The sequence below is a fragment of the Notolabrus celidotus genome, chromosome 9, assembly GCF_009762535.1.
Source record: "Notolabrus celidotus isolate fNotCel1 chromosome 9, fNotCel1.pri, whole genome shotgun sequence".
Classification (NCBI taxonomy): domain Eukaryota; kingdom Metazoa; phylum Chordata; class Actinopteri; order Labriformes; family Labridae; genus Notolabrus; species Notolabrus celidotus.
The window spans coordinates 8,375,453-8,396,147 of NC_048280.1; the positions used below are offsets into that span (position 1 = coordinate 8,375,453).

Consider the following 20,695-nt stretch of genomic DNA (forward strand, 5'->3'; position numbering starts at 1 on the left):
GGAACGTCCACAGCAGCAGGCTGTCTTCGGCAGCGACTCGGAGGAACCTACGAGACAAGGGAGCTCAGGGACTCCAGAAAGGTCTATGGTTTGTAACTTAAATGGGGCAGGGAGAGTAAGTGACAGGCAGAGAGAGGGGAGAGGAGTGTGTCAGTTCCCCCAGCAGTCTAAGCCTATTGCCTATAACATCTTTTTTTATCTACAGAGGTTTCAGGACTGGTTCAAGAAGACTGCCATATAGCATTTCCCCGTTAATAACCATGATCAAACCAAACACTGGCTTCGAAGCAACTCTATATTCACAAGTGTCCTAAAGTTTTTCACTTTAGGTTCCTCTAATGCTTGGAAGGGGAATCTGCAACCTTAACCTGGGTAGTTTTAAATCCTGCAAGCTGGTCCTTCAAGTAGTAACCAGGAACTTATACTGCTGTTTCAGGGAGGGGCAGTTATCACCGGAGCAGTGGCAGAGGACTTATGGACGCTGCTCTGGAAACGAGGTCTACCACATCCGCTTGTGTGACAGCAAATTTTTTGGAGAGTACGACGGAAAGAGCTTCACCTACGCCTCCTTCCATGCCCATAAGAAGTAAGTAGATCCCCCCAAAAGCTTGATCTCTACCTAAGTCGGATACCCACTTTGATTTGTGTACCTGCCTTTTCTTCCCAGGTACGGTGTGTGTTTGATCGGCGTGAAGAGAGAAGACAACAAGAGCATTCTGCTGAACCCCGGCCCGCGACACATCATGGCTCCCACCGACACATGCTACTACATCAACATCACCAAGGAGGAGAACTCGGCCTTCATCTTCAAACAGGAGGAGAAACACAACAAAGGTCTGCCCGTCACTGGACTCTACGACGCCCCCTCCAGGCTGCCTGTGCACAGCATCATCGCCAGCATGGGTGAGAATGAGAGCCACAGGCTGCAAAGAAACAAGATGATGATGACTTTAGCAACTTTAGATACTTGATACCAACATTTGATGAGGGTTTACAACATTATACCTGTACATGGTGAGGGAAATAGAAGTTTGTATTTGATATTTCTGTACTCTGAATTGCACTCACACTGATCACTCCTGGATGGCTGCTGTCTCAGTGATGCTGCGTGCTTTGCTGAGTTTTGCATGATTTTTTTTCTTACATGCATCTTTTTCTTTCTTGGCTGACATTATTGTGTTGTGCTTTTTCTTTGACCTGTAAAAGTTGATCAGGCCACTTCATATGGTAAGTTTGTGCATGATGCATCACTTTTTTCACTACCAGTTTATTTAGACTATAGACAGTTGATTCTATACCATAAGCTGCACATGGCACAGTAATATTATATTGTTGATAAAATAACTTGATTTAGTTGAGCTGAGATTTCTTTTATTGCACCTTTCAAGCTAAAAGCAGCACTTTTGCAGAAAAGATGATATGATGATATGTATGGCACATATATCATATTCTTGTTATGCTTCTCTCTGTTTTGCGCATATATCATACTTTATATTACTCATACATACAGCTAGAAAGGGTGGATGATACTGTAGCTCCTTGGCTTGTGCAGTTTGGATACAGAGAGTGAATCGCACATTTGTTAGATAAGAAGAGATTAACTGAGAAATACAGCGATAAAGACATGATAATCAAATCTCCTCCTGAAGTTAAAATGTATTCAAACTTATCAGCTAATTAAAAAATGATTATCAGTCCTGAACACAAACTTTACTGCAGCACAATTCAACCATAAACTTTCTCACAGTTATCAATTATGAAGCTTTATTACCCGGCTTTCTCACTGATCTTCCGGCTGTGTAAGATGCTCGATTCTGATTGGTCAAAACCCCTTGACGACGGTTATTATCTTTAATTCACATGAGCAACGCCAGAGGCAAACTGGTCCCATGTCATGTCAAATCAATCAGAGTAAAAGAGTTCCGGCACATTTAGCTTCTGCTTGTTAACACCATAGACCGTAAGGTGAGGTAAAACCATTAGTTTCCATTCTCCTCAAAACAGTATGCCTAAAACTCATGCATGCTAATGCTTGCACAATTCAGACTTTATCATATTGGATCCTGTCCAGCAATAATATCAAGGGCAGAAGAGCCAGTGAGAGAAACTTTAAGTTCACCGTCCCTACAAAGAAACTTAAACCATGAGAGGTGGTGATGATAGCAGCAGGGTTTAAAGTTGTCACATTTGCCTTGTTTATTTTTAAAGGTGTGTGAACCGCAGAGCTCAGAGAAGAAGGAGAGCTGATTGAAGACAGTTTCATGTTAAATCAACCACAACAGGCAGATAAGAATCCATCACCATGGAACGCTAACTGCTGTCGAATTACTGGGGCTATTTTTTTAAGAACTGTACACATAAATCCTCAGATCAAGCTAGTAGCCGGATAATAAATGGGATAATGTATGGATAGCAGGTAGAATATGTCTCATCCTGCCAGGGTTCTATTTCCCATAACTACCTGCTAACCATACATTATCCCTGACATAAGACATGAGCTCAAAGAACTAACACCACAAACAGGTTCTGTTATGTTCTATATCTTGAAAAAAGACGTAATAACACATCTGTGTGACATTGGGGGTCATTTTCTGCAACCTATTACACATATTGAGTTCATATTACTCGCAATAAACACATCATAAAAGTATAAAGTTATCACAAGAGGAAGGACAAATGATTTAATCCAAACAATTAATGCTTCCTCTTTCAACATGGTCACATTTGATCTGTTTGATGGAGCCTGAGTATTACGGCCATGCTTTAACAACATTTAGATGCAGCCAGATGAAGCTGAAGCTTTCAACTACAGTCAGATCATTTGGTGCCAATTAAGAAGTGAAAACAAAAAGTTGGGACTTACACATTGCATATTCTTCTCATATCATGCAGGCCCAATCTATATTTAATACAGTACTTGAAGACAAAAGTATACAAAGTGTCACTCAGAGCATACAGGCTTCTTGGACTTCAGTTTAGACTGCCTCTGCTTGTTTAAAAGAAAACTGCAATAAGGCTAATATGATATTTGTCACAGTCAGCACAGTTTACTTTCCTCTCTAGAGAGCTTACGAGTACACTAACATTGATAGATGATTACATTCTCCTCAAGGTCACACATAGCTGAGCTTAGGGACGCTGGTTGGCTGTTAGAAGCTAAGATGCTGAACAAGCTAAACATGGACCTCATCATCACAGCACATTGAGTATGTAAAAGTGTTCCCTGCAGCAGCAGCAGCAGCAGGGTGGTCCCTAAGATAAAGTGCTCTTGGGTTCATCGTGGTATAAGCATTTCAATTGTGAACGCATAATAATAAAAGTGCTGCAGATGCTATTTCTGACAGCCACTCATTCAGACTTCTGATTGAATCTTCAGGCACCGTAGCCATCGATCTCCAGAACCCCGATCCGCCCGAGGAGACCAGCAAACTGACCTTGCCGACGGAGAACGGCGCCGGCAGCCGCAGACCGAGCATTGCACCTGTTCTGGAGATCGCAGACTCCTCTGCCATTCTGCCCTGCGACCTCCTCAGCGACCAATCAGAGGATGAGACCAACCAATCAGACGAGGAGGGCTCAGTGGGGTCAGAGTGAGTGAGCTGGTTATGTTAAAAACGGCTTTATAGTGACCGTCATGTCTTCCACTGCTGCAGTAAGAAAGTCAAACGTCCTCATCGTGCGAACAGTCTGTACCGTATGTCTGATTGATATCCCTCGTTCCCCGCCTCGTCATGTCTCGGCGGTTGTAGGAGGAGAGATGGATGGGTTTAGAAGAGGCGTGTAATCTGTGTGTCACAGTGCTCTGAGGTGCAGGAGTGGCAGTGATGGATGTGTGTGTCGTGGCAGGAAGGTCAGCACTTTCCCTGTTGAGTGAAGCTTGTGTTGCGTGTCCTGGCTGCACTCCTCACACCACGAAGCTCATCCATCAGTTGACCCGACAGATAACCGGCATGGGATCAGCTGAGGGAGTCAGAAGAATCACCTCATCTCAGATTTTTCTCGTCTTTAGACTTTCTGTAATTGGACGATACACCTAGGATATATGTTCCTGTAACTTGGTGAGGCTTTTTGAGCAGCTGTAGATAAAGTCTGACACATGCTCCTCCTCACCTCTGAGGCTCTACCACTGCCCCCTTTACATCTATATGAGTAGCCTTCTTTCTTTAACACTCATCATCAGGCACAGAAGCAGATGGGTGGATGCAGGTGGACTGCAGAAAACACAGAACATCTAATGGTCCCACAGTGCCACCATGCTGTGTGAGACTGTAAATGCACCCATTAAATCAGAGTCTCTTTTATTGGAAAACCAGAAGCTACTGTGAAAGTGATTGGTGAAGGTAATTGCAGCCAGCACGTTGTAAATCAGAGGCTGCAGACACTTGTTGTGCAATAAAATGAGACACGAGTGAAACCAAAGAGAGTGCAACACGATCTAATTGTTCATGATGTTGTTATTGAGCTGAAATTAGTCCTTTGGGCTTAAAACATGAGGAAACCGAGCAGCTGCAGGAACTTATAATGAACCAAAAAAGCATGTGTGGTGTTAATCTGGCAGCAGGAGAATGCTGAGATTCACCTTGAGGCAGACATTTGAAGCATTATGTTTAATTTTCCAGCTGAAGTCCACTCTTAGTTTGTTTGTGGATGTGTGTAATGTCATAGGAATCACTGTCTTTAAAAAAGTTTAAAAGGTAGGGCTGTACGGTGGTGCAGTGGGTAGCGCTGTTGCCTCACAGCTAGAATGTTCCTGGTTCAAATCCCCTGCCGGGCAGATGCCTTTCTGTGTGGAGTTTGCATGTTCTCCCTGTGCATGCGTGGGTTCTTTCCGGGTACTCCGTCTTCCTCCCACAGTCCAAAAACATGCACTCCAGGTTTATTGATCACTCTAAATTGCCCGTTGGTGTGAGTGTGTGCGTGAATGGTTGTCTGTCTCTGTGTTAGCCCTGTGATAGGTTGGCGACCTGTCCAGGGTGTACCCTGCCTTCCGCCCAAAGTCAGCTGGGATAGGCTCCAGCCCCCTGTGACCCCTAACGGGATAAGCGGTCAAGATAATGGGTGGATGGTTTAAAAGGCTGTTTTTGTGACCACAGAAAGGAAGGAAATGGTTAAGATGGATAGCACTTTTGTTTGACATTTGAGCTACTTTCTGCGATCAAAGCCAAAAATCTTTGCAATCTGTATCTCAGCTTTCTCCACACACTTCCTGAAAACATTGTTTTGAAACTTTGATAGCTGCTCTTCCTCTGAGGCATATCTGCTTTCTTCTTCTCTCAGTTTTGTGAAGGGCTACCCTCCCAATTCGCCCTACATCGGCAGCTCTCCAACTCTGTGCCACCTCCTCCCACAGAAAGCTCCGTTCTGCTGCCTCCGCCTCGACAAGGTGAGTTCACACACACAGGTAGACGGACTGAAACTAAACCTCAAAAACCCACTCTGACACGTTGCAATCACCACGCACTCTGCACACGTAGAGCAGCTAACAACATAAGCTGACTAACTTCCCTTTCTCTCCATCCAGGGGTGCACTCACAACAGCTTTGAGGATGCTAAGGCGTACGGCTTCAAGAATAAGCTCATCATAGTGTCAGCAGAGACGGCTGGAAACGGTCTGTACAACTTCATCGTTCCTCTGCGTGCTTACTATCGGTGCAGGAAGGAGCTGAACCCCATAGTGCTGCTGCTGGACTACCCGTAAGACCTCCAGGCATCCTTTCTACTCACTGTTTGTTTCTTCTTACTTCTTAAGAGATTTCAAACCACTGATAACCACTCACATAAGAAGTAGAGCCATCCGACACATGACCTACCTGCACCAGCAGTTATGAACATAAAACACATTAAAGCTGAGATAGTTTGTACTCCTTTGAGCGTATGTAAATATTCAAACAGCTTCAATGTGGCCCTCCTGTTCTTACAGGGATATCAAAACTACTCTACGCCATTTTTTCAACTTCTCGTCTCGTGTTTCAGTTCTTTATTTGAATCATTTCAGAGTATGTCAAAGACACAAATTCATCTGCTAGTTTTCATATTGTGTTATTTCTCCTGCATGGTGGGCCTGAGCTGTCTGCAGTATCAGATCTCATAGTATAAGGGTCAACCCTGCCTAAGGAGAAGAAAATATAAAAGTTTTACATTATTAATGTGAAACGGTCCAAAAGATATGCAGGAATGGATCTATGTGTTCTACTTGTTAGTGAGCTTAAATCAGATAAGAGATAACAACATGCAGCGGTGCTTTATGTGTTTACATTTTAAAAACAAATTCCTTACAGTGAAGATGAAACAATGACAGCTACAGGCTGGCTTTGCTTCAAGAGAGAGAAATGAATTGCTGTTGCATTATTCATAACAACCAGTTCTATCTGCACAATGAAGCCTATTTGTGAGTTACAGTATGTGTATGTGTGACCGTGCTGCAGTGATCCACATCTCATTCTGCTCGAACTCACCGTGGGTTTCATTAACTTCAGTTAAAACTCTGTGGATGCTGAAACAGATCATCTGCAAAGACACACTAATGAAACACTCAGAGGTTTCCATCCAATCTGTTAAACCTTCTTATCATACCTCACTACACACTGCTATTATTATTGTTACTATTATTTTTTATTATTATTATTATTATTATTATTATTATTATTATTGTTATTGTTATTATTATTATTATTATTATTATTATTATTATTATTATTATTATTATTATTAATAATAATAGTAGTGTTAGTATTATTGTTATTTATTTTATTATTATTATTATTTTGATTTTTTTGGGGGGGCATTATAACAATTTTTATTATTATTGTTGTTTTTGTTATTATTATCATTTTTAGTATTATAGTTATCATTGTTAACAATAATAATAATGCTTAACTGTTTTATCCTTATCTGTTTTATTATCATTATTATTATTTATTTATTTTATTTATTTATTTTATTTTTTTCTTGCGTACTGTTTAGATGTTATTCCTGCTCTATTTTGTTTTAATGTTAGTTTTTTATTCCTTTTTTATTTTTTTTATTACCTGCACATCTTTCCTTTCGATATGTTGTTTCTTCGTATTTTGTGCCTCCAGTTGCCTTAACAGTATTGACCATATAGTATCTCTCTCTCTTGTTGCCTAATAAACGTCAGTGAATCTGATCCACACACACGTTTCAGGCATATAATAAAACACCAATGTAATTCTCTGTCTCTGGTGTTTCCCAAAGATAATTACTTCTCACTCATGATGTTTTGTTTCCCTGCAGGCCAGACAACCACTTCTTAGAGGCCATTTGCTGCTTTCCAATGGTTTACTTCATGGCCGGCACGATCGATAAGTATGTGTTTGGATTATTAAAAACCTGCTCATGTGACTAACTGATTCAAAGCTCATTTTCACCTCAGTGGTCATTTTCCCATCAATAATATAGCTGACAGCCATACAGCTTACAATCTTTCATGATTAAAATTCAGTATCACCCTCTGTGGGTAATCTGAAGATGGACTTTCAGGACCTGATAGAGGGAAAATTTACCAGACACACTGTTAATAGTGCTGTGCGTTAAACTTTATGGACCTCGTATATTAGTTTTCTTATGACCTTTTATTGCTGTGGGCTGTGGTGCAGATACTCCCAGCACAGAAACACTGAAACCTGATGGAAGAAGATATTTCATTTCCCTTTAACATTAACAATGAATGAGGCATTGCTCTGCTTTCTTGACCTGCGTTTTGCAGCCAAGCTAGAACAATCTCACTGTACAGAATGAAAGCTACTGCCAGCCAGGGCTGCACAATAAATTACAACTAGAGCTTTAGCAATAAGTTGAAGCTCAGAATGTATCAAAATAAATAGGAAAATGTATTTTATTTCAAGAAGCAATGCTCTCTCACTCTGCTTACCTGGATTTTACCTATTAGCAAGATAGATGATTTATGCTTCCACACCATTTTGATGCAACCAGATGAAGCTCAAGAAAGCAATTTGCTACGTTCTTATCAATTAGTGCCAATAAAATCATTACATATGGCATTGTTTCAAGTTATTATGGATTCAAAGGAGACATATTGCAAACAGATGTTGTGACAAACATGTAATCAAACATATTATCTTATTTTCATATCCTCCATTAAGACATCAACTTCAGTAGAGTGTTTGAAGTGCTCTTCTGTATAACATTACATCAGCTATTTGGTAATTTCTCAGTGAATCAGAGTTTAACGTGTGCATAAGATGCTCCTTTGAATCTTTATTTTTTTGAAATTCTGTATTTTTGTTATTGGACAGCAGTTTGTTATTACAGAGCATTGACATATAAAAGAGATAATCATGTTTATTTCCTCTGCAGTCCTCCGTTTTTAAAGATTATTGGAACTAAATACAACCTGGGGAAGACAATGTGTGTACATTAGAGTGAGCCAGAAGCATTTCAGGGAGAGATAAGTGACAGAAAATCCCCCCCCCCCCCCCCAAACAAACAACAAACAAACAACAAACAAACAAACAAACATGTAATTAGCTAAGACAAGACATCACCACCAGGCCCTTGAATGGTATCATTCACAAAACCTGTCTGTACGGGTTTTACACACTTAGTCCACTTGGTCCAGAGTTTAATAAATACATCCTTCTGAAGTCGTAAACAGAAAGTAATCATTTCCATAACATCAATATCATTTACTATATTAATCCACTCCTGTATTGTGGGAGGTTCAGAAAGCAACCAGCGCCTCGTAATGACTTTTTTACAAGCACAACTCAAAATCCCAAACAGGTATTTATCAACAGGCCTAGCCTGCAAATCTACATCACCTAAAAACAATGCAGTAAACTGTAGGGGCACATCAATATTAAATATACTTTTTAATATTCTGTTGAACTCTATCCAGAAGGGTCTTAACACTGGACATTCCCAGAATATATGCCAGTGGTCTGCTTCCTGAAATCCACACAACCTCCAACACTTTGAATCCCCTCCTGTAAAATGAGCTTTCTGCTTTGGTGTGACAAAGAAACGAAGCTCCTTTGAATCTTAAGAGATCTCTGTTTGTGAAAAACAAACATTAAGACATTAGCTTTGTAAACAGGGAGTCTCATACAGTGGTTATTTAGTGCCAAAAATGATGGTTTATGTAGACTGTAAACTTAACAGTCAAACATGTTAGGTATTGATAGCAGTGGTAGAATAATATGTAGTAAAATATATGAAATTATTGTACAGTTGTTAACTGTTATTTAGAATGACACTGCGTTTTAAAGAAGAGACAGGTTAACTCTCCACTCTGAATAGGTTGCATTTCAGCTCTAATGTATCCCCCTCTGTTGACTCAGTAAAATATGCGACAACCACACCTAGCATGTTAGTTGATATAATTATTAATACCTGCGGTTAGGACCAAGCGTGACTACAAATTTTCATATGTTCATGATGCAACCTGTCGTTATGATTCATAACTGTCTTAGTTTTAGTTTTATTTGATTCTATTTATTGCCTTACTGGTTTTAAATTGCACATTTTATAGGTATCTATTTATTTAATTACATGACTTCTATTTATTTTATTATCTATTACAAAAAGAGTGCTTATTTATTGCACAGAGACCTGAGTATTGCATTTCGTTCTTTGATGTTTGCATGATCAGAATGATAAATTAAGTATCCTCGATCCTTCTTGATCCTTGATGAAGTCATTTAAAAGCGTCATAATAGGACTTAACTGATGCAACATACTCCTGAATAACTCAAGGAAATACTCAAAATTACTCGATTAAAGTAGATCATCCAGACTTTCAAAGGAACTGATTGAATATCTTGCAAATGTTCGTGACGTCCTCTGACTCGTCCTGAAGTAATAAACATTGTGTTGTGTTCAGTTTGGACAACCTGCTTCAGTGTGGCATCATCTACGCTGACAACCTGGTGGTCGTGGATAAGGAGAGCACCATGAGCGCTGAGGAGGACTACATGGCCGACGCCAAGACCATCGTCAACGTTCAAACCATGTTCAGGTAACGCAGAGAGCGCTTCACTGAGTAGAAACTCACCTTTACAGAAGCATTATGGGATGTCTCTGGTGGATTACATATGAGGCGGACCTTTGAGCCTTCATTAAACAGACTAGTTGAAGTTGCTGTAGAGTAAAAGCATGTTTGTTTTTGGAGTTTCAGAGTTTGAACTCTTATTTTATTTAACAACCAAAATGAAAAGCCTTCATCACTGCCATCACTTCTCCTCCCCCCCTCTCTCTCTCTCTTTGTCTCCCTCCATACTCAGGTTGTTCCCCAGTCTCAGCATCATCACTGAGCTCACACACCCATCCAACATGAGGTTCATGCAGTTCAGAGCCAAGGACTGCTACTCACTCGCTCTGTCCAAACTGGAGAAGGTGAGCTCAGATGTTGAGACGGTCTTAACATATCCAAAACATGAAGTGAACGCAGCAAAGGTACATGAAGCGAAGTCTTGTTTACTGATAGTTATTATGTTTGGCGTCGTAAAGGAGCTGTGAAATGATCTTAAGCTATCTCACCAAATACAGGACAAGTTAGAGGACTAATTATTTGTATGATAGCTTTAAAAAGAAGTGAATCTCAAATGCCAGTTTTTCCCAAGCATTGAAGGCTATTGCTTTCATGCTTTTTTCTCCTACCTCCAGCGATATCTCTCACCTTCACTGCTCTTTAAAAACTAGTCAGTCAGCCTACCTGTGAGCATTCAGAGGTGAAAATAAAACAGCAGACCTTTTCATTTCCACTTCGGTCTTGTTGGAGATTGTGCGTAGAAACAAAAGTTCAGCAAACCCACAGGAAGAAAGAGAGATTTTAAAACCTGCTTGCTCTGCTGTGTGTGTGTTCCTCTCTGCAGATAGAGCGAGATAAGGGCTCCAACTTGGCCTTCATGTTCCGGCTGCCATTTGCCGCAGGCAGGGTGTTCAGTATCAGCATGTTGGATACACTGCTCTACCAGGTAACAGAAAGTGACGATGGGATCGAACTCTGGTTGATGTTTGATGGCAGTTGATTCAGTCTTTTCTTGTTTTCTTGTTGTACTTTTACTTCTTAAATAAAACTTGATCAGATCAAATTAATTCAAGGTTTTTCACCTTTGAACTTTGTCTTGTCTGTGTCATAAAACATTCTCATTCTATGCGTTTCAGTCCTTCGTCAAAGACTACATGATCGCCATCATACGGCTTCTGCTCGGTCTGGATACCACGCCGGGCTCTGGGTACCTGGGGGCTGTAAGTGTGACCATCATACTGCTGAATAAGTGATTTGAAAGTCTGTGTGTCCGCTTCTTAATCCTCGTCCATCCTCAGATGAAGATCACAGAGGAGGACCTGTGGATCCGGACTTACGGCAGACTCTTCCAGAAGCTTTGTTCGTCCAGCGCTGAGATCCCCATTGGGATCTATCGCACTGAGTCGCACATGTTCTCCACCTCAGAGGCAAGTGGGATTTGATCGGAGACGTATTATCTGAGCAGACGGTTTGGGTTTGGCTTCTGGTTTGGCTTTCGCTTCCTCATTCCCTTCATCCCTTGTATTCCTCCTTTCCTCCTTAAACTTCCATCATGTCCTTTCTCAATTGCTTTCTTCCTCCTCTCTCAAATGTATTTCTTTTTAATCTCCCCCTTTTATCATCCCTATTATTCTCTCTTCCTCAAATAATTTTTCTTTTCATCTTTAATTTTTGCTCCTTTTTGTTTTTCTCTGCTGTCTTTGTTTCATGCCAAACAACAGAAGGAAATTAACATTTTTCATGAATACTTTGTTATATGTGTCACAACAATCTATTTTCGCTCTTCAGAATCGATCGTGAAAATAAATAGATCAATATTTGTAGATAATATTTGGCAAGTATGTGACTGACTGGCATAACAAACTAACTAAGAGAGAAATGTACCTTCTGTGGCCGGTGTTAATTTCCCCCCCCATTTCAGAAATGACTGCTAAAATAGTAAATAAATCATATTTACTATTTTCTGCTCTGACTTTTGAGTTTGTGGATGATTTGGTTTGCTTTGGATGCCCCCATCTTTCATTGCATCTCTTTTTGTTTGGATGTCTGTTTGTCTTTCTCTTGTTTCAGGGCAAGGACAGTCACGCACAGGTAAGATCCAAATGTGTCATCCGGACACTTCAGAGTTTTTGTATAAAGATTAAAAAATACCCGTGTGGCGTTTTTCTGGCGTTTAATGGAGGTTTTTTTTTTTTTCTCAGACATATGTAATGAATTTAGAAAATTAAATCTAATAAATAAAATAAAATGAATATGATAAACTAATAAATACAAAGAAAACACATGTGAAGAAAAATGTAAATAGAAAACAATAAGTTAAAAAAAAAAGAAAAGAAATTAGGAGAAAAAAATGCATTTTATATATATAAATATATATTCACCAACATATGGAAATAAATTATGTCTATATAGATTTTATACATAGGGGAGAACGGGGTTGGTTGTCACACTTTTTACTGTTTTGATGATTGCTCATCGTCAAAACATCTTTCAATAGTCATTCCTACATTAAATTGAAGCTTAAGGTGTTGGCTTGAAGTGTGTACACCTCTTATTTTCCAACTCACTGTAACAAAGAGGCAATTAACTATCAAAGAAACTCTGACACATTGTGACAACCAACCCCATCACGGGGATGGTTGTCACACACTATGGGGTTGGTTGTCACACACTATGGGCTTGGTTGTCACACACTATGAGGTTGGTTGTCACACACTATGGGGTTGGTTGTCACACACTATGGGGTTGGTTGTCACACACTATGGGGTTGGTTGTCACAATGGTATTTCAGTAGAAAAAATATTTTAAAAAAGGCAAGAAGGCAGAACTAAATTTGAAAGTTTGATTGCACTGACAAGTGATAGGCCTACATAACTTAATGCATTTTAAAATAAAATGAGCAAGGACCATGAACAGGAAACACATCTTTAGGCCAGCCTATATAACAACATAAAGAACAAAACAAATAGGCCTAACAATAATGGCCTACTCAACTAGGCTACATGCAGTCACTGTCTGAGTTACAGTGATGGCAAAGGTAGGGTCTGCACACTCCAACTAATTTCACCATGCATGATTTTGCCAACATAGGGGTTGGTTGTCACATGTAACAACCAACCCCAAAGAGAATGTGACAACCAACCCCAACTGGAATTTTTTGCTAGCATCAAGGCTAACAACCATCTAACAACTACTTAGCTAGCTAATAAAAATCTAAACTATAGCTTTCCCCTCACACTTTGTAAGGGTAACACTTGTTTTGTTATAAACCCATCATTTAAAAGCCTAGAAGAAAAATACTGAGGAGCTGAATATTTACAATTTGACATGAAAAACACAAAAAGTCCTCTCAACTCATGTTCAGCTGTCTTACTCCAGAGAAGACTATGTAGGTGAGCTCTGATCCTAATTCTGGAAATGCCCATACCTCAATTTGAGAGACAGTGCCCTCTAGTGGCGAGATATAACAAGTGTGCCAACCAACCCGTGTGACAACCAACCCTATTCTCCCCTACATAAAAAAGACCAAACAAAGCTGCCAATTAAGTAGTGTACTCTGGGCTGCTGTGGATCAAGTCTACAGGAAGTATAAAGAAACACTCTGTTTTCATCCAAGGCATTTACAGATGTTAAGTTCATAAGCATCAAACCTCGAGATGTCAAGCTTCTGAAGTTACAAGTTTGCTTTGTAGTTACAAGAACAGATGCATTTTTAACATCTACAACAGAGTAATGAAAACCTTCACACACAGAAGCAGTATCCATTGTAACACTGTTCCACTGCTCTCTCAGTCTCAGGTGTCCATAAACGTGGAGCAGGGGGCAGAGCACTCCGAGCGCAGAGACACCTGGAAGGAAAAGACGGCTCACAGAAACTCCACCACGAGCGACCAATCGGAGCACCCGCTGCTGAGAAAGAAGAGCATGCAGTGGGCACGGCGGCTGAGCAGGAAGAGCGCCAAACCGTCTAGCAGGGCGGAGAGAATCTCGCAGCAGAGACTCAACCTTTACCGACGCTCGGAGCGGCAGGAGCTGTCCGAGCTGGTCAAGAACCGCATGAAGCACCTGGGCCTGCCCACTGTGGGATACGGTGAGATAACAGAACAGCAGGTGGTGTGATGTTTAGAGGAGTGATAGAGAAGGAGCAGATTAGATTTTTGATGTAGGAGCTAGCCAGACTAAAAGCAGATGATGTTACTACCTACTTAACTTGTTTTTGTATTTTATTTGTAGGTATTTAATCATAAATAGTCGTATTAATCTTCAAAATGAATGATTGTAGGTAATGTTTGTTGAAGTTTCAGTTCTATAACATTTCTTTTTGCAAGGCCAAAGCAGCTCTCAAGGCAGAAACAATGTAATGGGTTGAATTAACGTCAGTGGGTGGAGCCAAGAGTCAGAAAATAAAGGAAGGAAGTTAATTGAAAAGATTTTTGACCCCTCTTAGACGAGGATCCCAAAGGTCAGCTTCACCTGCTGCTTCTAAGACTAGATATTCAGACGAGGTTGCAGGAGGCTAATATGAACTCTAAATCAAATAAGATATGGAGAGTTAAAAGGATTCTTTTTGTTTGACATTATTAGAGACTTCTACTCTAGGGTCTTGGAAAACACCTTCTAGTTTCCTGACAATTTTGGTGGCCAGATAATAAAGTTAGGTATAATACAAAGTTTTGCAAATTAGAATCTCCTCAATTGTTTGCAGAGACGCAGTCAAACTAAAATAAAGTGCAGGTAGTTCAGGTGTTTCTCACGCTCCACCCTCTTCAACTGATCAGATTATTTCAGCCTGGAGGAAAGCTGCTTTTCTAAATGTCAAATGTGAGTCTCACTCATTATCTCACCTCACCTCATCATCTATTAAGACATGGCAGTGTGGGTCTTAACAGGACAGATCATTACCATCACACTTCATCATCAATGATCGTCACTGAACCTGTTTTTCTCAGATTAGTTTCACACACATCCACCTCTTCCTCCACGTGTCATAAAACACACCACTCATGCTCATGCCACCACGTGGATGTGAACACATCATGCATGAAGATGCAGGATCACCCAAACCTTTTCTCAATTGCATTTCGTTAAAAATCTGCAATTGCCTGCATTCTTCTTCTGCTGTTTTCCTTTTCCTTTCTTTTCAGTTCTCTCTTTCCTCCCAGCTTCATGCTTCAAAACAAAAGCAGAATCATGCTCCAGATGTGTTTTACTTCTTGCCAAATCTTATGTAACATGTGGATTAAATACGTTTCAGGAAGAACCCCAAAAGCTCAAGATCTTCTAATGAAGCGTGAATGTCAGTGAGGATTACTGCGACAGGAGCATAAACATGTGACAGATGATAATTTGGAAGTGATTCTGTGCACACTCACTCTGCATGGCTTCTCTGCATCGCCCTCTCACCTCCTTGAAACGTTCTTTTGGAAACTGCGAAAGCGTTTGCTGCCTGCCTGATTCTTTTTTTTCTTGTTTCCTTCCCCCCCTTTTCTTCCTCTGTGCCTCTGCTTCCTTTCTCTCTCTGACTCTCCTCTCGTCCCTCCTTTGGCTTTGTAGAGGATGTTTCTAATCTCACTGCGAGCGATGTCATGAATCGAGTAAATCTAGGATATTTGCAAGGTAAATTGTGTGCTGTTTATAACTCCTTTATAAACATGTGAGTGGTTACGTCCATCATGAGGAGAAAGGAACTTGTCCTTTCACCAGCATCCTTTAAAATCAGAAAATCAGCTAGCTATACTTTATTTTTGTTGTCAGATGTTTGATTGTTCTATTTTAACTTGTAGTTTATGATAAATGAAAAATGAGGCGGTTGAAGTTTAACAGTGAATTGCCCTTGCTCAGAGTTGCAGGACATTTCAGAGCAGCCGTATACAGAGGGGACCAAGCCGTCAGGTTAGCCGGTTGATCACGACACTGCAACTTTTATCGCATGAGTGTGTGTGCGTGTGTATAACTGTGTGTATGTGTGTGTGTGTCATGGCAGAGGCAGAGTTCGATAGATCAGCAGCCAATCTCTCTTATTCTCGCTCTACTCGCTCTCTCTCTCTCTCTCTCTCTCTCTCTCTCTCTCTCTCTCTCTCTCTCCCTCTCCCTCTCTTTTGCTCTCTCTCTGTCCGTCTGGTATCTTTTCTGCATTGTGTTTCCCGTGAGGTGACGACGTCGCGAACAGCTAGAGATCTGCAGGGCATCAGAGTTTGGCTTTAAAGAGTGGAGCGGAGCACATCATGTCTGTGGATGGAAGTTTAAAAGTAGATTTAAGGTGTAATGTTTTCAGATATATGTGAAGAATAAAGTGCATGGAAGGTTTCCTGATGGAGAAAATAATGGACTCAGGAGAGGAGATGCTAAGCAGTGCAGCACCTCATCCTGAATGTGTGTTATTCCTTCTTATCAGGAGAACTCAAAGTGTATCTTTAAAGCTATACCATGGCCAATGAAGCACAAACAGAGAAGAGAAGTGCTGAAACTATACTATAGTGTTCGAGAGATATGATGAAAACAGGAAAACCTTCACGCCACGACATTTAACGCATACTTCTCAGGCAGTGGTTCCACATCAGGGGAGCTTGTACCTCAAGGGTTTCTTCTGCAGAGAGTATGTATGAAGAAACAGATAGTAGGGAAATAAAAGGAATATACTTCAAATCCTCATATTTGTCATTTGAACTTAAAATAAATAAAACACAACTGCTAAATGCTTTTACAGAACCCACTTAACATACTTGATTTAATTATTTGTATGATACTGAACCCTGAGTAAACCCCGTGTCCCATGATAATGGTTTAATTTCAGTTTTTCCTTTGAGCTCTCCACTTCACATCAGATGAAAGCGGGGCGCCAGTTTAGCTCAGCTGGTAGAGCAGACACTAGTCTTTGCTACAGCCTGCTTCTTCTTTCCAGGGAGCGCATGGCATTGAAGGAGGCAAAGTTTTACCAGCAGCAGCAAAGGTGTTGCAGGGAGAGGGGAGAAATGTTTCAATAGCCCGCCGTATCATTAGGATGAGCTGTGATTGGTAGGAAACAATGATTCAAACTGCAGCCTGGCAGCTGACAGCAGCTAAGGAGTATGACTTCCGTGTCCTGCAGGAACTAACCAAAGCTTCATTAATGTGATGGCGATAGAATAAACAGGATTATGAGCATACTTGCTTGGTTAGCAAGTAACATGCAGAGATTATTGATAGCTTTGAAATATGTGTTTCTCAATTTAAAACACACAAATGTTAAGTAAGTAAATAGAGTTTGAATTTTTAAGAACAGAAAATAAAGCCTGTACAGCACTTTTAAAAGTAGCTTGTTCTGGAGTCTGAGATAACTTTATGTCTCTGTGAGGTCTTTTGGTGTGGCGTGACACTCATATATCGATCAGGCTGTTTTTGTAAAGCACTTTTCATATAATTATAGTGTAACACAAAATGCTGTACATAAAATAATAATGGTAGTAATAAAAATGAATAGATTAAAAATACAAAAAATAGCCCCACCCCCAAACCAACCCACAATCCATATACAAGTTAATAGCACAATATAAACAGACAGATGTATCCCTCAGTGTGCTCTGCTGTAGTTTTATTTGGCTTTGATGACCTTAAGTCAGCCTCGTAGTCTTTTTAACTTACTTACACTGGCCTTCACTCAATCTGGGCTGTCACTAGTGTTGAAACAAATTGATTGTGTTGCAAGGTGACGTAGCGACTTTAACTTTGCAAGTTCAACGCAGCCATTCCAATTCTAAAATATTCCCATGTAGCAGACGTTGCATTTTTACTCATCATCATTATCATCAATAATAGTCATGTCAACATTGTGAGAATAGAAAGTAAGATTTTTCTTAAATGAAGCATATCACACAGCCCTAAATGGAGCTAGAGTTTTTGTAGATGGAAATTTGACACAAGTAAAGTAAAAGTAGATATAAGAGCTAACACTGACCTCATATTTCTAACAGCACTGTGAATGTATACTTGAGTTATTTTCCAAAGGATCTACAGGTCAGGGGTTTGTGTTTTGTGAGGCCATGGTATAATGTTTATAAAGGGAACAGTGTAAACTAAGAATGTGCTTCAGAGTGGGAAACAAATACACACACTGCTCTTCTCCTTACATCACTTATTAATAATGAAAGCATATTTCTCTCCTCATACTAAGGCTTGATATCCTCTGGAGCATCATGGAGTAAATGTAGGGTCCAGATATTGATGCAGCTGCAGGTGTGACTGTGATCTCTTCCACTCTCACACTCCCGATGTGTTCTGCTCCTCTCCGTTTGGTTTGAGTCGCTCTGCGTTTGGTCCAGTCTGACGGATGCTGGAGCATGTCCCGTGTGTGTGCGTGTGTCTGTGGGTTTGTGTCATATGTCACTTTTTTCGGGTGGGTTGTATTGATGGATGGGGGGAAGCTAAGTGTTGTCCGTTAGCATGGCAACCTGCCGCCTTACCAAGCCTGTCGTTGGAGTGTTGAATGCGCAGCAGAACGAGGAATGCGGCGCGGATGGACGCGGACGCCGTCTGCATGTTGGCTCTGTTCTGACGCTGCGCATGGGCCAGCAGCATGGGGCCCCCCCTCCCCTCCTCCCCGTGTTCCTCTCAGTGCCCTGTTAGTAACGGATAGCCCTTCTCTCTCTTCCACCCCTCCTGCCCCACCTTAATAAAGGGCCACAAACAGGTGGGTTGTCATGGAGACACGTGTGCCCCCCTTTCCCTTCCTCTGTCCATCACGCAACGCAAGTAGGAGCTGCAGCCAGAGGGCACCCAACACACACATACACACCCATACAGGAATAACACACACAGACACTGTTATATAAGTCGTCTGGGGAATGAATGTTAGTCAGTGTGCTGGTATAGATTCTTTAACACCATCTAATGTTTTATTTAGCCTTACAGTTTTTATGGTTACTTTATTCATCCTGTAGAAGAAAGAAAATATTATTGTTATAATTAATATGTTTCCTGTTTATATCATGCAGCAAATATATACATTTTTCAATTTATCTCGATTTTAATTCACTTTACAATATTTTTTTGATAAATCGCTCGTTTGTGTCTCTTGTAGCTAAACAAAGATAAACAGTAACTAACCAAATAAATAAATATTCTTATGCTTTAGAACAATGTTTAGTATTAAATATCAGTAAAAATAAAGAATAAGTTTGCTGTAAATGAATGAATATTGTAACTTTTTTGATGTGGAACTCTTTCTATCGTGTGTTAAAGAACTGCAAACGTTTTTCACAAAACTAAAGTAAAAAAATATGTAAAGAACACAGACTTTAAAAAAAAGGATAAAACACCATAAAATGTTGACGAGAGATTTTCCAAACGGTGAATTTCCTTGTCCTTTAAACAGAAATATAAATTCAGATTTACTGACTACTCTAAAGGCAATAAAAAAAAAAGTCAGAAAACAGACAAATTGAGCCTCACTTATTTTAACACAGTTAAACACAGGATAGCAGACTCTGTGGGTAAGCAGTGTAGACAGGATTTGCTACACCAGCCTTCAAACATCTTTGCAGACGTCTACATATACAGTACTGTCCAGGTTAGACATTGCTCCAGTCAAGTGGTTGTATATTGGTTAACAGACACAGCCTACACACAACTTGATCTCAATTTTATATATCAAAATACTGGCAAACGTCTCACTGCACTACAAGATGCCATCCGTTATCTGTGCTTGTTACATCAGGGTAGTAGAGAATTGGACATTATGGCCTCTAACTGGTGCTAAAAATATTAGTGATTAGTTTAACCAGCTAGTTATTTTGGTGCAGAGTAGCAAGGTTGACAATGTTTGATTGTCATCTTTAAATGCGTACATCTTTAGTTAACAGATACATCAAGCTTATTTAAAAACTGTCCACAAACAAAATAACTGACAAATGTGTTTTTCAAATATAGAAATATACTAATTAGTTTCTTGATATCAACAAAAACCTATACATTGTATCCATATTAAGAAGGTTTGTTTATGTTGCAGTCTTTAAAGTACAGTTTGAGTAGAGTTAGTATTCTGACTACAGCCTGATCCAGGCAGGAGTTTAAAGTTGCATTAAGCATTCTCCAGATAAACAGCCAGACTGATATACAGAGTGTCCTCACATCTCACACTGTTCGAGGGTTACTTTGCCTCCGTCCTCAGTGAAGGTTGAAACGAGGGGGGTTCATATTTTAGAGGCTCATTTGCAGGCTGATGTAGTGGATCATGGAGGAGGACGAGGGAGGCCCAGGAGCAGCGCTGAACGTCTCCCCTTTTTTTTCTTATTCCAGATGAGATGAACGACCACCAGAACACGCTGTCCTACGTCCTCATCAACCCTCCTCCTGACACCATGCTGGAGCTCAACGACATAGTGTAAGAAACGAAAAGAAGCCTCTGACTTTAGACTGTGACAACAGCAGCATTGTGCCATGTTGTCAAAGTATAGCCTCATACATATAAATCTGTCTTTAATTGTACAGCACCAAATCAAAACAACTGTTATCTCAAGACGCATTATACCCAGAGCAAGTCTAGACCGTACTCTATGCTATATTACTAACAAAGACCCAACATCAAGACAGGATCAGATCTAGTCCCATCTTACATGCAGGACTCAGTCTGATCTCATCTTAATCCACCATGAGCAGAGCACTTTGCAGCATTTAGTAAGTTAAAGCAGCAAGGACAAACTTTCTTTAACA

The 20,695-nt window shown here is 40.3% G+C and overlaps 1 protein-coding gene across 2 annotated transcripts in view; it reads left to right on the forward strand.

Annotated features, from left to right (window-relative positions):
- Positions 1 to 20,695, forward strand: part of si:dkey-21e5.1 (potassium channel subfamily T member 1) — a 108,093-nt gene that overhangs the window by 82,139 nt on the left and 5,259 nt on the right. The window contains exons 18-32 of one of the 2 annotated variants that reach the window (XM_034691929.1): positions 437 to 586; positions 668 to 903; positions 1,207 to 1,227; positions 3,377 to 3,590; positions 5,278 to 5,383; positions 5,522 to 5,694; positions 7,255 to 7,326; positions 9,863 to 9,997; positions 10,263 to 10,374; positions 10,854 to 10,955; positions 11,146 to 11,229; positions 11,308 to 11,436; positions 12,080 to 12,100; positions 13,802 to 14,099; positions 20,282 to 20,366. In XM_034691929.1, coding sequence (XP_034547820.1) covers positions 437 to 586; positions 668 to 903; positions 1,207 to 1,227; positions 3,377 to 3,590; positions 5,278 to 5,383; positions 5,522 to 5,694; positions 7,255 to 7,326; positions 9,863 to 9,997; positions 10,263 to 10,374; positions 10,854 to 10,955; positions 11,146 to 11,229; positions 11,308 to 11,436; positions 12,080 to 12,100; positions 13,802 to 14,099; positions 20,282 to 20,366 — 1,938 coding nt within the window. Of the gene's footprint in view, positions 1 to 436; positions 587 to 667; positions 904 to 1,206; positions 1,228 to 3,376; positions 3,591 to 5,277; positions 5,384 to 5,521; positions 5,695 to 7,254; positions 7,327 to 9,862; positions 9,998 to 10,262; positions 10,435 to 10,853; positions 10,956 to 11,145; positions 11,230 to 11,307; positions 11,437 to 12,079; positions 12,101 to 13,801; positions 14,100 to 20,281; positions 20,367 to 20,695 lie in introns of both variants that reach the window. The other variant, XM_034691930.1, reaches the window with a different exon arrangement.